Below are 14,408 nucleotides of genomic sequence, written 5' to 3' on the forward strand. Positions count from 1 at the left end.
TTATATGGAAAAAATAATCACTGGTCTGTACACACATAGCACGACGTTTCGACAAGTATCCTCTTATCGTTGTCGTTTTGTGCTTGATAACAATAAGGGGATACTTGTCGAAACGTCGTGCTATATGTGTACAAAACAGTGATTGTTTTTTCGATATAAATTGTGTTGTGGTTTTTTTTTCACAGTAGACTACACAAAGAACGGGGCTGTAGGGGGGCCTTTTTGCGATACTGCATGTAAGAGACGCTTTTAATACCCCACGTTCGCCGTTTCAATGGACTGTAGTACGGTATGCGTACACACTAGTGCGAATGGGAACTAGAGAGGGATAGAGAGAGGGTTGTAATGCAATGAGACGCCCCTTGAGAGAGAGAGAGAGAGAGAGAGAAGGAGCGATGGGTGGGGGGGGTCTGAGAGCGAGAAAGAGAGTAAGAGAGATCCACATTGTAACTTAAAGATAGGGCTATAGAGAGCTAGAGAGGGGGGGGGGGGGGTAGTTAAAGAGGTGGGCTAGGGACAGAGAACTAGCGGGAGTGAGGGCTAGAGAGAGCGAACTAGAGAGGACGAGGGCTAGAGAGCGAGCTTAAGAGTGGAGTAGAGAGAGAGAGAGAGAGGGGGGTGGGGGCTGAGAGCGAGAAAGAGAGATCCACATTGTAACTTAGAGAGACAGGGCTATAGAGAGGGAGATGGGGGGGGGTAGCTAGAGAGGCGGGCTAGGGACAGAGAGCTAGCGGGAGCGAAGGCTAGAGAGAGCGAACTAGAGAGGACGAGGGCTATAGTGAGAGGACAAGAGCTAGAGAGCGAGCTTAAGAGTAGAGAGAGAGAGAGATGGGGATTAACGTCCACTTGGTTCAATTTTACTTCAATAATTCGCTTGCGCGTAGGGGTCTTTTATCAGTGGGGAAACCGGAGGACCCGGGGAAAACCCACGAGGTTGGACAGACAATCATACTCCTTGTCACGTACAACCGGGGAATCGAAATTACGCCAGTTGTTTCAGTGACAGACCTTATGATACAGCACGCACATGCTTACCGTTCGGCCATCCACCCCCCAACCCACACACACACACACACCCTGAGAAAGATAAGAAACAAGATGGAAAGAGCTAGAGAAAGAGAGAGATGGTGAGAGCTAGAGAGCGTAAGATAGAGAGAGACCTAGAGAGATAGCGACACGGAAAGTGACAGCTACAGAATGGGCTAGTGAGGGAGGGACTTAAGAGAGTTATCGGTAAGGGGGGAGGGAGCTAGAGGGAGAGAGATAGCTAGAGGGCGAGTGGGGAGGTCAAAAAGCGCTAGAGAGTTGGCTGCCAAGGGATGAGACTTGTCCCTCGAGAAGAGAGAGAGAGAGAAGGGCGGGGGTGGGGCTACAGAGAACAACCTAAGGGGGGGGGGTAGGGAGTTAGCTCGCAAAAGAAAGAGGTGAGGGAGAGCTTGACCTCGAGGGAGAACAAGCTAGAGAGAAGGGCGAGAGCTAGAGAGTAAGCTTAGACTATTAGAGAGAGATAGAAAGAGAGAGAATCCACAAGATAAAGAACTAGAGAAAGAGCAAGAAAGATCGGGAGAGAGGGCGTGAGCTAGAGAGAAAGCTAGAGCGCGTGAGATAGAGACCTAGGAAGTTAGCGAGATAGAAGGCGAGAGCTAGAGATGGAGAGATGGGGCGGGGTCTAAAGAGAACTATCGATATGAGGAGAGCAATCTAGTGGGTGAGGGGCGGAGGGGGTGGGGGGTTAGAGAGAGATAGTGATAAGCCTGCGATGTGATGATACTATCAATCTACTGTGAGAAGGATAGAAGAGATCGAGAGAGAGAATGAGCTAAAGGCTGAGGGTGGTAGGGAGGGAGCTAGCAAGGGTAGGGAGTAGCGATAGAGAAGGGAGAGCAGGGGGGGGGGGGGGGCACAGCAAGGGAGAGTGGGGACTAGAGCGAGATAACAAGTGGGCGAGATAGAGAGGTGAAGAGAGTGAGATAGAGAGAAGGTTGTACGATACCGTGAGGCTTGACAGGGAGGGTGCGCGCGAGAGCCAGAGAAAGGTATCAAGATAGCGTGAGGGATAGAGGGAAGAGGGGTCTGGGGTTAGAGAGGGGTATAACATCCACTGAACACAAACTAGGCCATAATTTTACTTCAATAATTTGCTTGCGCGTAGGGGTCTGTATCAATGATAGAAAGTCGGAGAAAACCCAACGAGGTTGAGCAGGCTACCATACTGTTAACCATGCCACTTAACTCAATTACAGACCTTAAGATCCAAAGCGTACCCGTAAGACCAATATAACTTCCACCCCATGGCAAAATCACATAAGGTCGTAAACAGCAATAAGTATGTATCTTTGGTTATAGGTAGAGAGTAGAAAAAGGTCGTAAGTGACTTTTCCGAGTTACCACACCTGATAACTGAAAACTTTATATTGCATTTCTAGCTATTCCCAATCATAACATACTGTACAAAATATTAGAAAAAACAATAAATAAACAATTTTACAGGACCATTTTCAAACCTTTAAACTCGATTTTCTCGAAAAGTGAAAAATGTCACTTACGACCTTTTCCCTCTCAGGGGACGAGATGTGAAATTTAGTAGAACCACATCACAAAATAGTACACAAATATTTGGATATGGCGGTCATTCAGGGCAGAGATCTATGCTCGAAGTAGATAGTTTTCTGTGTGCAGAATGATAAGATCAGTAGGCTTCTAATCGTTTATTAGTCATGGTCATTCAGTCTACAATAATCATACTTAAAGAACTTTCTCATCAGATGGCATAACGTTGAGATTTAGCCCTAAAGGGTTTAATGTGAAGTAAATTGGTCAAGATCTAGACTGTATTGTATTTATTACAGGATGAAAGTGAAGATTATGTAGCACACATGTGGAGAAGAGTAGCACTTAGTTCTCGAGTTACAGCGGAACAACTTAAATCATATCAGAATGCTATACAATCTCTCACGGTAAGTAAATCATATCAGATTGCTACGCAAGCTCTCAGTGTAAGTAAATCACATCACAATGCTATACAAGCTCTCACTGTAAGTAAATCATATCACAATGCTATACAAGCTCTCACTGTAAGTAAATCATATCACAATGCTATACAATCTCTCACTGTAAGTAAATCATATCACAATGCTATACAAGCTCTCACTGTAAGTAAATCATATCACAATGCTATACAATCTCTCACTGTAAGTAAATCATATCACAATGCTATACAAGCTCTCACTGTAAGTAAATCATATCACAATGCTATACAAGCTCTCACTGTAAGTAAATCATATCACAATGCTATACAAGCTCTCACTGTAAGTAAATCATATCACAATGCTATACAAGCTCTCACTGTAAGAAAATATTTCTTTTACTAAAGGAGGGGTTGGATGGCCGAATGGTTAGCACGTGCATGCTGTATCATAAGGTCTGTCATTTAGTCTACTAACATGGTTTTGATTTCCAGGTTGTACGTGACAACCTTGTGGGTTTTCTCCGGGTCTTCCGGTTTCCTAAAGACTCCTACGCACAAGCGAATTATTGAAATAAAATTTAACCATGTGTTAGTCCCGAAATGACCTTGTTTGTGTCGAGTGGTTGTTAAACCCCATTTCTCTCTCTCACTTCATTATCCCAGTTGGTGCAGAAAAGTAGGACGCTAAAAATTTTTTTTTTCTCATTTTATTTTTACTAATTCCCTTTTATTGAATATTACCTGTATAAATATTTTATTTGAATTATTTTAGATTAGTAAATATGATTGGTTGAAAATAGATTATTTATTAGAGTTTGCTCAATGGTTATATATAAATCAGTTCCCGTTAGTCGACTGTGTGGATCAGGTAGAATGGGCTATAGATATCTTACTCAATATGAAATATGAGGCTCCACTACTTAAAAAGGAAGGTAAGGAACTCTATATAGTATTTCTGATAAAAAATAACTTGTGACGCAGATATGTAAAGAATGTATTCATTTAAATCTCACAATTCATTTAAAAAAATAAACAGGCCCCAAGTTCACAAAGCATTCTCAAACTTAATTAAGAATTAACTCAACTTTTGAGAAATATCTTTGACCCAGAAACACAAAACTTTGCACATAGTTTCTTATTGACGTATTTGATACATTAAAACATAATAAGTTTTATAAAGAGCTATACTTTAGTTGAAATAAGGCGAACAATTTGGAGTAAATTCGTAACTTAAGTTCCATGAATGCTTTGTGAACTCGGGGGCAAGGTATTTCTGATTAAAATAACAGGAGACTCAGATTTAGAGCTAATATTCTGAAGTATTATGATTGATGTAAAGAATGTCACTTTTGTTAGAGAATAGCCAATTCTTTAATTTTTTGATCTTCATGTAATGTTCTCAAATCAGATTTTAAAGATAGTCATTAAAGTTTCAGATGTTGACTGTTAAGTGTAAATTTAAAACATTTAAAAGAGAAGAAACACGAAATTGATGGATTATAATCATATGAATCTAATATAAAATATGTAATACTATTGCAATGTGGTCGTATTTTGTTGTCACCCCCATCTGTCCATCGGTCCGTCATCCATAATTTCGTCTAAATTCTCCATCCAATCTTTATAAAATTTATACATTGTACTTGATTTAGTGAGACGAAGAAGCGTATTGAATTTCAGCAATTTCTGATCATAGTTTACAGAGTTATTGCCGTTGATCACTTTTTATATCCTTGTGAATGACCTATCAACCGAAGTTAGAATCCGATCTGCTTGAAATTTTTATGGATTGTGCAACAACATTTATGAACTGGGCTTCTGTGAGCGTATGTTTCCTTGCCTGGCAAGCTATATTTGTCTATGCTTATCCCCACTTCATCCCATGCTTCTTCTATATGAAAGGCTGCTGTATGTTGACCTTGCCGCTCAACACAACAGATAAAACATACACTCTTATTGAACACAACTTATAAAAACTACTCTTAACAACTTGTTTTGTTTTTAATTACATAATATACTTGAGAGGTGTTTTACATAGGTTAAGCCTATTCAGATATCCCGAATAAAAATATTGTTTAAAACAAAATATAGTACTTAAATCTTTATATTTGGCTAGTTAGAATGGCAAAAATGTCCTTTGGTTAAAAAACAGAAAAGAATCATCAGACATTTCTTTTAATATCATTTGCAAACTTATTAGTCCTTCAAAAGCTTTAACAGAAGGAGTTGAGTTTGACTTGAGAGTATCAGTTAGGATGCTGTGACCAGGTGTTCGATCATACCTAAAATAAAGAATTAGATAATAATTTTAGAATAAATTCAACCTGGTCATAATGCTATTCAGGTGTTTCCACGAGAATTTTATGTGTATCATAATTGATATATTTATTTTTGTGCTTAGATATTCCCACAATAAGGAAAAATAGAAAAGGTACAAAAGTTGATAAAAAATCAATAACCAGTAGACATTATTATGAGCTTTTTTAAAAATATAAGATGCTTTCATTTATTTTTTAAACTTTGGCATATTTTATTTCATTAAAAAAAGAATTCTAGCAATTTTGGGGCATTTTTATTGGCTTCTATTGTGCTGTATTTATGCTATTTTAGAAAAATAATATTTCTGTTGAATATTGTGTAGATCTTGTAGCAACTATTTTCACTTTTCTCTGATATTCTGTGATGTAGGACTAGTTTTACTATGGGAATGGAGAAGGGGGTTGGTGGGAGAGTAGAATACAAGAATAAACTTAGCCCAAAAGTGGTGTTTTTTACAATGCCATATCTAAGATATGGTAGGTATGGCACATGCCTTCAGTGTCATTTAAATTAGGCACCACTAAGAGCAGTTTCTTAATAATTATTGTGCTGGTATTATGGTAAAGCTATCTAAAAGATTGGTGTCAGATATTTGCACAGAATGCTTGCCTTAGGTGCTATGTAGCTTCACCTTGCTATTTGATTGGACATGCAACTTTATAGATGTGACACCCAACCCCATCTGGCTTCATCTATTTCTATGTCGATCTGTTCAATATCCCATATAAATAAAAACTTTGTAGTTAATATTTCTAATCTTTCTTTTTTTCCTCTCTCTCCCTCTTGCTATCTGTCCTGATTGTAGAAACTGATTCAACAACAAATATAAATAGTAAGTAGAAATAGTGAGTTGTATATACACAGTTCTAACAGCTAATGTTGTATACACAGTTCTAACTGCTAATGTTATATGTACACAATTCTAACAGCTGTACAATTCTAACAGCTAATGTTGTATACACAGTTCTAACAGCTAATGTCATATACACAGTTCTAATAATAGCTAATGCCGTACATGTACTTTAGGCCAAACCAAATGAACTTAGTTCTTCGCAGTCTTGATGACGCTTTGAGAAGTTTTAACATATAAAAGAAGCAAAAGTTAAACATGCATTATGCAAGAGCTAAATCTGCCTATTGCAGGTCTTTCTTTAGGCCTGAAATGTTTTCTAAAGTATTAATTAGTAATTAAATTTTCAAATTATTCATTTTACGTCATCTACTTTCGAACTATTATAGCAAGAATGGCTAGTTCTTTATCTAAATCTTACATAATGTATCTTTAAATTTGTTATGGAATTAGTTACTCTCGGATTTTCAATTTCTTTAGCATCGTGCATCATGATGTTTTGTACATGTTAATATTTTAAAATTATAACATTCAGTAAATATCAATCTGCTTCCATAATTAGTGGGCCACCTTTAATGCTGATTTTATTATTCAAATATTTGGTTCAATTGAAATGAGAAATTTCTTGGCCATTTTTTATGCATTTTGACATTTCTAGATTTTATAAATCAATTCAAATTTCCTTTTATTTGTTTGTTTATTTTTGAATATTGGTTGATTTCATTTAATATAAGTAAATATATCATAGGAGATAAAAACAAATCAAAACCAATTAGTTTTAAGTGACATCAAATAATGAATAGTAAAAAATCAGTGGAAAACCCTTGACATTTTTGAAAAACTATTGAGATTTGAATATTTGTTTGAACACTATCCATAATTTGACGTTTAATACATACAGTTTATTTTAGTAAAGTACGACCTTAGCTAAAGTTAGAGGAGTATGTATATGACCATCGCAAGCTTACCACCCTCTTACCTACTAACACTTAGTTCCATATGGTGCACCCTTCTTTAAACTTTCTCTGAATCAGTTAATTAACTGACATATTGCACAGATTTCATCTTTATAAGTTAATTAATAATTATAATAAATGTCACTTCCAATTTTTCAATTAAATTCTTGACTTACTGCACGAAATCAAAAAAAATAAAAACAAGTTTTAATCTGATCTTAAATAAGATATCTTTTTCTTTTACATTAAAACCTAGAAGTTTAATTAACTGATGTTGTTAAAGATTTCTTCTATTTGTGGTGCAGGTGTTAAAAAAGATAAGAAAAAAGGAGGAAAATTGTCAGCCAAGAAATCCAAATCTCCTGATCTGGAGAAACCAGCTGCTGTGGAACCAACAGAAAAAACTGATGATACAAAAGAGAAAGATGATAAAACAGAAGAAGAAATAAATCCCGAAGATTATGTTCCTGTTACTAAAGAAGCAGAAATAGGTTGGAATTTTAATTCCATTGTATGTAGAGAGAGACAAATGGGGTTTAACATCCACTTGACACAAACTAGGTCATTTCAGGACTAACATATGGTTCTATTTTATTTCAATAATTCGCTTGCGCTTAGGGGTCCGTGGCTGTTGGAGGAAACTACATGTAGTAGACCTGGAGAAAACCCACAAGGCTGTCACATACAAGTGGAGAATCGAAACCACTTTATCAATCTGATTAAAACACAGATCCTATTTCGTCTTGTTTTTTATAGTTCAAAATTTTGTTTTACTTGTCTATACTACACTAGGATCAGGAAGAGTTGTTATATAACCAGCGTTCTGGATGATGTGAGGATTTAGTCAATGAAACGGTCGGTTGCAGCAAGTTCTTGGTGTGCGATGCACAGAATTGTTGGTATCCTACTAGAAACATCAACGCTGATTGGTTAATCAAATGTCTGACATCATAGGGTCAAAAGCTGCTCGTACTACAACTACAACTGGTCAAATCTTCATGTAGTAGAGGCCATCGAGGAGCCACGGTGGCTGGTTGGTTAAGACGCAGGCTCGCTAGCCTGGAGGTCGGGTGTTCGATCCCTGCATTGGCGGAGAAAGTTCATCTGGATTTTCCGACGTGGTTTCCCCTTGTCAGTGGAGCACAACGGAGGGCCTGACAAGGACAGCTGTCTAGTCCTTCGGATGAGACGAAAAACCGAGGTCCCGTGTATACATTGGAATGCACGTAAAAGATCCCTTGGCACTTGGAATTCGATATAAGAGTAGGCGATAGTGCCGCTGCCCGGGCAAAATTTCCCTCATAGCACACTGTATGGCGTATGCCCGTCTTCATTAGCCCAGTATAGGAGCAGAACAGTAGGACGTTAAACCCCATTTCATTTCATTTCAGAGGCCATCGAAAGTATAAAAAAAAACTAAATGAAATATAGATCTGTAATTTAATCAAATTGCTTTATGATCTAATGTGCATGTATGGTTAAAATTGTCATGGAACTTTTTCAGGTGTTGGTCTGACAAATGTTAATATGGTTATGGATGATTTAACAGATCTACAACAACTAGATTATCTGGTTCGAGCTCATGTTATACTTGCGGAGTTACACGGTCGTGGTTCACCGCAGTATAAAGATACACTACTCATGGCGTATGGATATTTACAACGTATCTGGCAGGTAGGATATATATATTTATGTAAATCAACTCTTCTTATAAAACTTAGATTCTGCATACACCATTGGCAACGCTTTAAAGATCCCTGACACTTGGAAATCAAAATAAGAGTAGGCTGTAGGAAAATTCCCCTCATAGTGCATTATGGATATTGTAGATAAACCCTGCGTGTTTGGTCTGAGAATGTTTAATTAGTCCTAATAGTATACAATTATTAACTTATTTTTAAAAGATGTTACATACATTAATAAAGAAATTAAGTTTGCCAGGTGAAACTAAAGGCACCCAATCGTAGCTAAAAAAAAAAACCAAACTATATCTGAACATTTTTAGCTACATTCTTGTAGCTATGGATAATGGTATTCCATGTGAACTAGCGTGTATGTAAAAGAAACCGTGACACTTCGAAATCGAAGAATGATAGGCTGAAATCACAGAATAATAAGCTGAAACCCTACTGTCGTAGTAAAATTCCCCTTTTACCACATTGCATGGTGTTTGCCCACCTTCGTAAATTAATATTAAACCTCATTTTACAAAACTTGATTTATGGAGGCCTTATTTTGTCACTCCTATTGTGGACAAAATTAAAGTTGATGGGAATGTTGCTTAAAGTAACTATTTGGTTCTTTCATTTTAGGTTTCTGTAACATACTCTGGTAATACATTAAAAGAACTGGCTAAAAACTCACCAGCAGAAACAGCCGCTGTCGGTGATAAATCAGCCAAATCTAAAGGCAAAAAAGACAAAGAAAAAGAGGTAAAAGTTATACAATTTTTAAATACAATATCTAAAAACATGGAAATTCAGTAATTATGCACATTTTGACTGAAATAGAGAGATACCGAAATGTGCTCTGTCCTTTTTTACATCCATCATCTTTCTGTCTGTCCCCTTTTTTTGGTGTCGTGTTAAAGTATTATTGTATCATGTAAAAGTATTATTGGATCAGGTAAACATATATTGTATGATGCAGGTTGTAAAAGAGAAACCAAAACGTAAAGGACCATTAGATGTTTTACCATCATCAACAGAGGAATGGGCAGTATATGATGTTCCAGATGAGGTAAATAAAAAATATTCAATTTATATTGTCTTATATGTACATAGATTTATTGGTCCATAATTCCAAATGCCACTTCATAGTCTATTAGTAGGTAATGCATTCAGGACCATGTTGCACAAAACACATGTAAATTAAATATTTTACTGTGCAGGCCTTTTAACTTTATACTGAACTTTAAGATTAACTTTACATAAACTCAGAATAATGGGGTATTGGTCATGAACTAGGTCTAACTGATTACATTCTCTTGATAGCTGTTTTGGGGTGTGCACTGTGCACGTGGTTTCTCCTTGTCAATTTTGCAGGACGGAGAGTCTGTCTAGTGCTTCAGATGGGATGAAAAACCTAGGTCCCGTGTACACATTGGCATGCACGTAAACGATCACTTGACAGTTGAAAGTCGATATAAGAGTAGGCCGTAGCATAACTGTCCCAGCCAAATTTCCCTCATAGTACACAGTATGCCCGTCTTCATTAGCCCAGTCGGAGCAGAACAGTAGGATGTTAAACCCCATTTCATTTCTTGACAGTTGGAAATCAACAGAGAGCAAATTGAAATACTGTAATCCTAGTTAAATTTGTCTCATACCGCACTGCAGACTCATCTTCATTAGCTCAAATAAAACGTTGAACCCTATTTCATTCCTATTCAAGTGGCACATATAACCATATATATAAAACTTATCATATGTTTATCTCCAAATTATAACTCTGTTGTTAACTGCTTCTGAATAAGAAGAATGTTTTTGGTGCTGGTGATGAAATTGATGTTTGTATTATAACGGTATATCTTTATTTATTTGCAGGTTTTAGAAGCTTTTAAACATGAATCTATGAAGAAATTAGGAGTCAATACCAAAACTATTAAAAAACCTGTAAGTAGAAAAATCACTGATCATAGGTGTCTGTATTGCCCCCAACATATTATATGTTCAAGAAATTTAATTTTTTCAATCCAATAACTGAAGAAAATCAAGTAAATACAAGAATTTTTGTAAACATGGCATGTCTGAACTGTAGTTTGCCGATATTCCTGAAGCAATGGCCTGAGAAAGCACTCTCTAGCCATTGCTGCACTTGGAACTGAAACTTGGGTTTTTGATGGAGTGTATCTATTTCATTGTCCAATAAAATCTCTTCAACAGATTCTGAATGACAATGTTTATGTTTGCAGTTTGGAAAGCCTATTTTACCACACAATTAGTTTTTGGTTATATTCTGCTATTCTCTAATTTTTTGCGCTTAATGAATTTTGTGTATTGTGACCTAATGTAGCTGCAATTGTCATTATACACTTTTATGTTACATTTCTAGAGCTGTGGTTAATCTCGATTGATCTGTTACACTGTAATGGATTGGTTGTTAACCTGACTGTTAGCCAGTCATAATTTGGGTCACGAATCATCAGCCAGATTTGCTGTGTTTGAGTGTGATTAGTTTTAATGAAAAGAAACTCTGTGAGGAGAGCTAAATCTATTTGTTAAGGCCAGCTCAATTTTTGTCAAGGTTGCTGAGATGTAAATAAGGTTAGGACATGTGATTGTTGGTGAGATTGTAGGTTAGGGTTAGGGTAAGCATTGGGGCTAGGTCCAGGGTTAAGGTTAGGATTAGCGCTATCCCAGTTACATCTCGTGACCTATGGCGAAAAACTGAGCTGGCCTTATCATTTAGCACTAACTCTGCGAGGAGTATGTAGTTTGCCTTTTTATAGATTATTTGATATAGGGATTTACAATTCCTTATTCTGCTTTGCGTGTAATAATATGGTAATCATGTGTCAATCCTATTTCGTGACTTCAACAAGATTCTCTGTTTACAGATGCTGACATCACATTATTTAGATGAGTTAGTGACAGAGTTACGTACCCTTGGTTACAATCATCTTGCTCTACCAGTCCTGGCATTTCAAGATTTACTGTCGCGTAGTATCTTGAATAACAAGGCTATGACCAATCTCTTCCATATAAGGTAACTTTAAAAACAGTAAAATTAACAAACCAGATATATTATGGGGCCCTATTTGAAGCATTGTTGTGATTTCAAGTAATTTGGATTCAGATACCATCTGCAAGCTTTCGGGAGCCATAAAGTTACACAGGATCCATCTTCTTGTGTTGGAAGAATTGTTATGGCTATTGGAAGGTTGCACGTGGTCTAATCTGTTGTATCTATTGTATAAAAAAACATGCCACCAAGTTTCACAGGACTCGTTTTCTTGAGTTGAAAGAATTGTTATGGCTATTGGAAGGCTGCACATAACCTGATCTGTTGTATCTATTGTTTAATAAAGTATGTTTTTTGGGTTGTTTTTTTTACAGATCTTTAGAAGTTTGTCATGAATTAGGTTTGAAAGGTGGTTGTAGTTTTCATGAGAGAATGGTTGGTAATATGGAGATAAATGAAGAAGAACAAGCTCAGTATGTATAAAACTATTTCATATGTCATCAGAGTAACTGTCAGTCACTGTTTATAAACAGTACCATATTCTCAACCATTTTTTCACTAAAATTTCAATAATGAAAAAATTGTTGTAACTTTCCTAAAAATGGGTATGGAGATGATGTTACTGATGAATACGAAATGAAATGGGGTTTAACATCCTACTGTTCTGCTCCGAACTGGGCTAATGAAAATGGTAGCTTATGAATACATCAATAATGATTTTGACAATCATCAGAGTAAAACAAAAAATTATGGAAATGATGAAAATGATGTCTGATAATTTATGTCTAGACTTGCAAAAGAAGACATCTCAAAAAAAGAATGACACAATGCTATTATTTTCAAAACCATGTGCTCTTGCTATAACAGCTATTCCCTGTACTCTGCAAATAGATGACGGAATCGAATAGTTTGTGTAGGTCTTTCTTTACAAATAATGACTTATAGCTCCCGTAAAATATCCCTTGGCTGTTGGAATTGGAAACATGTGTAACAGTAGAAGTAAAAAATGACTGCATGTTAATCTTAAAATGACTTAAATACTGTGTTGAGGTGATGTTAAACCTCATCAACGGAACACAATTTTTATGGGAAATAATCACTGGTTGTATTCTAAAAGCACAAAGTTTTGACGGGTATCCTCTTAACATTATCATGCTTTCAGAATAAAACCAGTGATTGTATTCTGTTGATGTGTTTTCCCAATGGCTAAATGCCACTTAAAGATTAAAACTCATCCTCTTCCTTTTAGATTAAAATAAAAATATTTATGTTTGCTTAGATCAAGAGAAGAAATTGCTCTATGGAAAGAAAAACAAGTTCAGGTTTCACGAGAAGAATTACGTGTTAAAGAAACGTTGACAAAACTTGCCGCTGAAGGAAAAGTAGAGAAAAGAACTCTTGCATCCAGAACACAGTTTGTACCAACTAAGGTAATTTGTAGATATATATATATATATATATTATTTTTAGATTGAAGCACTCCATTGCAAATCTGAATCATTCAGAATTGATATACATTGAAGCACTCCATTGTGAATCTGAATCTGAATCATTCAGAATTGATATTTTTCAGCTGTAGATTGAGTGAAAAAATGTTTTTGAACATTTATTTGACGCCTCTCAGTGTGTGATTAAATGATTTTGAAAAGTTAATCCTTTGAGCTTGTTACCCGGAGTTGCAGAACTTTTGTTTTTACCATATTTAGTCAGTCAATTTACAAGCTGTAAAATTATTATTTCAAAAATTTAATCTCAAAATACTATGAATACAGTTAAATTTAAAGAAATATGAAATATATGGAACACATTATCCAGAATGATATTTCTAAATTTTTCTTTTGAAGTATTTTCATTTTTTATAATTATAGACGGAAGAGAAAGATGTTAGTATCAATCATCTGGGTAAAGTTTTAGGAGGTGTGTCAATACGAGAAATTTGGACAGATATAGCACAAGTATTAATAAGACAGGTATAAGGTTATATATTGCTTTATTTATCACATACCAAATAAACTAAATTATCTTAATTTTTTCTTTGTTCTCATAATTTCATTAGTTTTCTTGCAGGAATTGTTTAAAGATTTGTACAGAACTGGGTACAAACATCAACATGTCATAGTTGTTGTGCATTTTAATTGGTACAAACATCAAATGATAGTCCTTGTGCTTTTTAATTGCATTTTAAAAATTCTTTGAGGAAGTAATTTTGTTTTTCTATAAAAGAATTAGAAATGTCATTGGTTATAATTGTGTATATTTTATATTTATAGGGTTATTATCAACATGCTAGAAATTATCTTAATGAAGCTAACATTGCTGCTACAGTAAGTACATTGTGTATTATACTCTAACATAGCTGCTACAGAAGATGTTGGCAGCGTGGTTCTTATTTCAGTCATGGGGATTAGAATTGCAACCAAAAATGATGTTTAATTAATGTTAAATTTATGTTAAAATGCTCGGTTAGATTTCCATCATTTTGCTCATTCTTTCATCCTTTTAACAGCAATTTAACATCAGGAAATGACTTTAATGTAACGTAAACTTTACGTCATTTTTACGTTATATTTACGTCAGAAAATGACGTAAAACTAACGTAAGTGACATCAACTTTACACAATATTTACGTTAG

At 35.8% G+C, this 14,408-nt stretch overlaps 1 protein-coding gene across 1 annotated transcript in view; it reads left to right on the forward strand.

Annotated features, from left to right (window-relative positions):
• Nucleotides 1–14,408, forward strand: part of LOC126815092 (cilia- and flagella-associated protein 46) — a 58,281-nt gene that overhangs the window by 18,838 nt on the left and 25,035 nt on the right. Inside the window, exons 21-32 of the mRNA XM_050540630.2 lie at nt 2,850–2,957; nt 3,741–3,900; nt 7,399–7,584; nt 8,598–8,767; nt 9,406–9,525; nt 9,743–9,832; nt 10,639–10,707; nt 11,652–11,800; nt 12,151–12,249; nt 13,056–13,206; nt 13,645–13,746; nt 14,047–14,100. Coding sequence (XP_050396587.2) covers nt 2,850–2,957; nt 3,741–3,900; nt 7,399–7,584; nt 8,598–8,767; nt 9,406–9,525; nt 9,743–9,832; nt 10,639–10,707; nt 11,652–11,800; nt 12,151–12,249; nt 13,056–13,206; nt 13,645–13,746; nt 14,047–14,100 — 1,458 coding nt within the window. The remainder of the gene's footprint in view (nt 1–2,849; nt 2,958–3,740; nt 3,901–7,398; nt 7,585–8,597; nt 8,768–9,405; nt 9,526–9,742; nt 9,833–10,638; nt 10,708–11,651; nt 11,801–12,150; nt 12,250–13,055; nt 13,207–13,644; nt 13,747–14,046; nt 14,101–14,408) is intronic.

This window comes from Patella vulgata, chromosome 3 (genome assembly GCF_932274485.2).
Source record: "Patella vulgata chromosome 3, xgPatVulg1.2, whole genome shotgun sequence".
Classification (NCBI taxonomy): Eukaryota; Metazoa; Mollusca; class Gastropoda; family Patellidae; genus Patella; species Patella vulgata.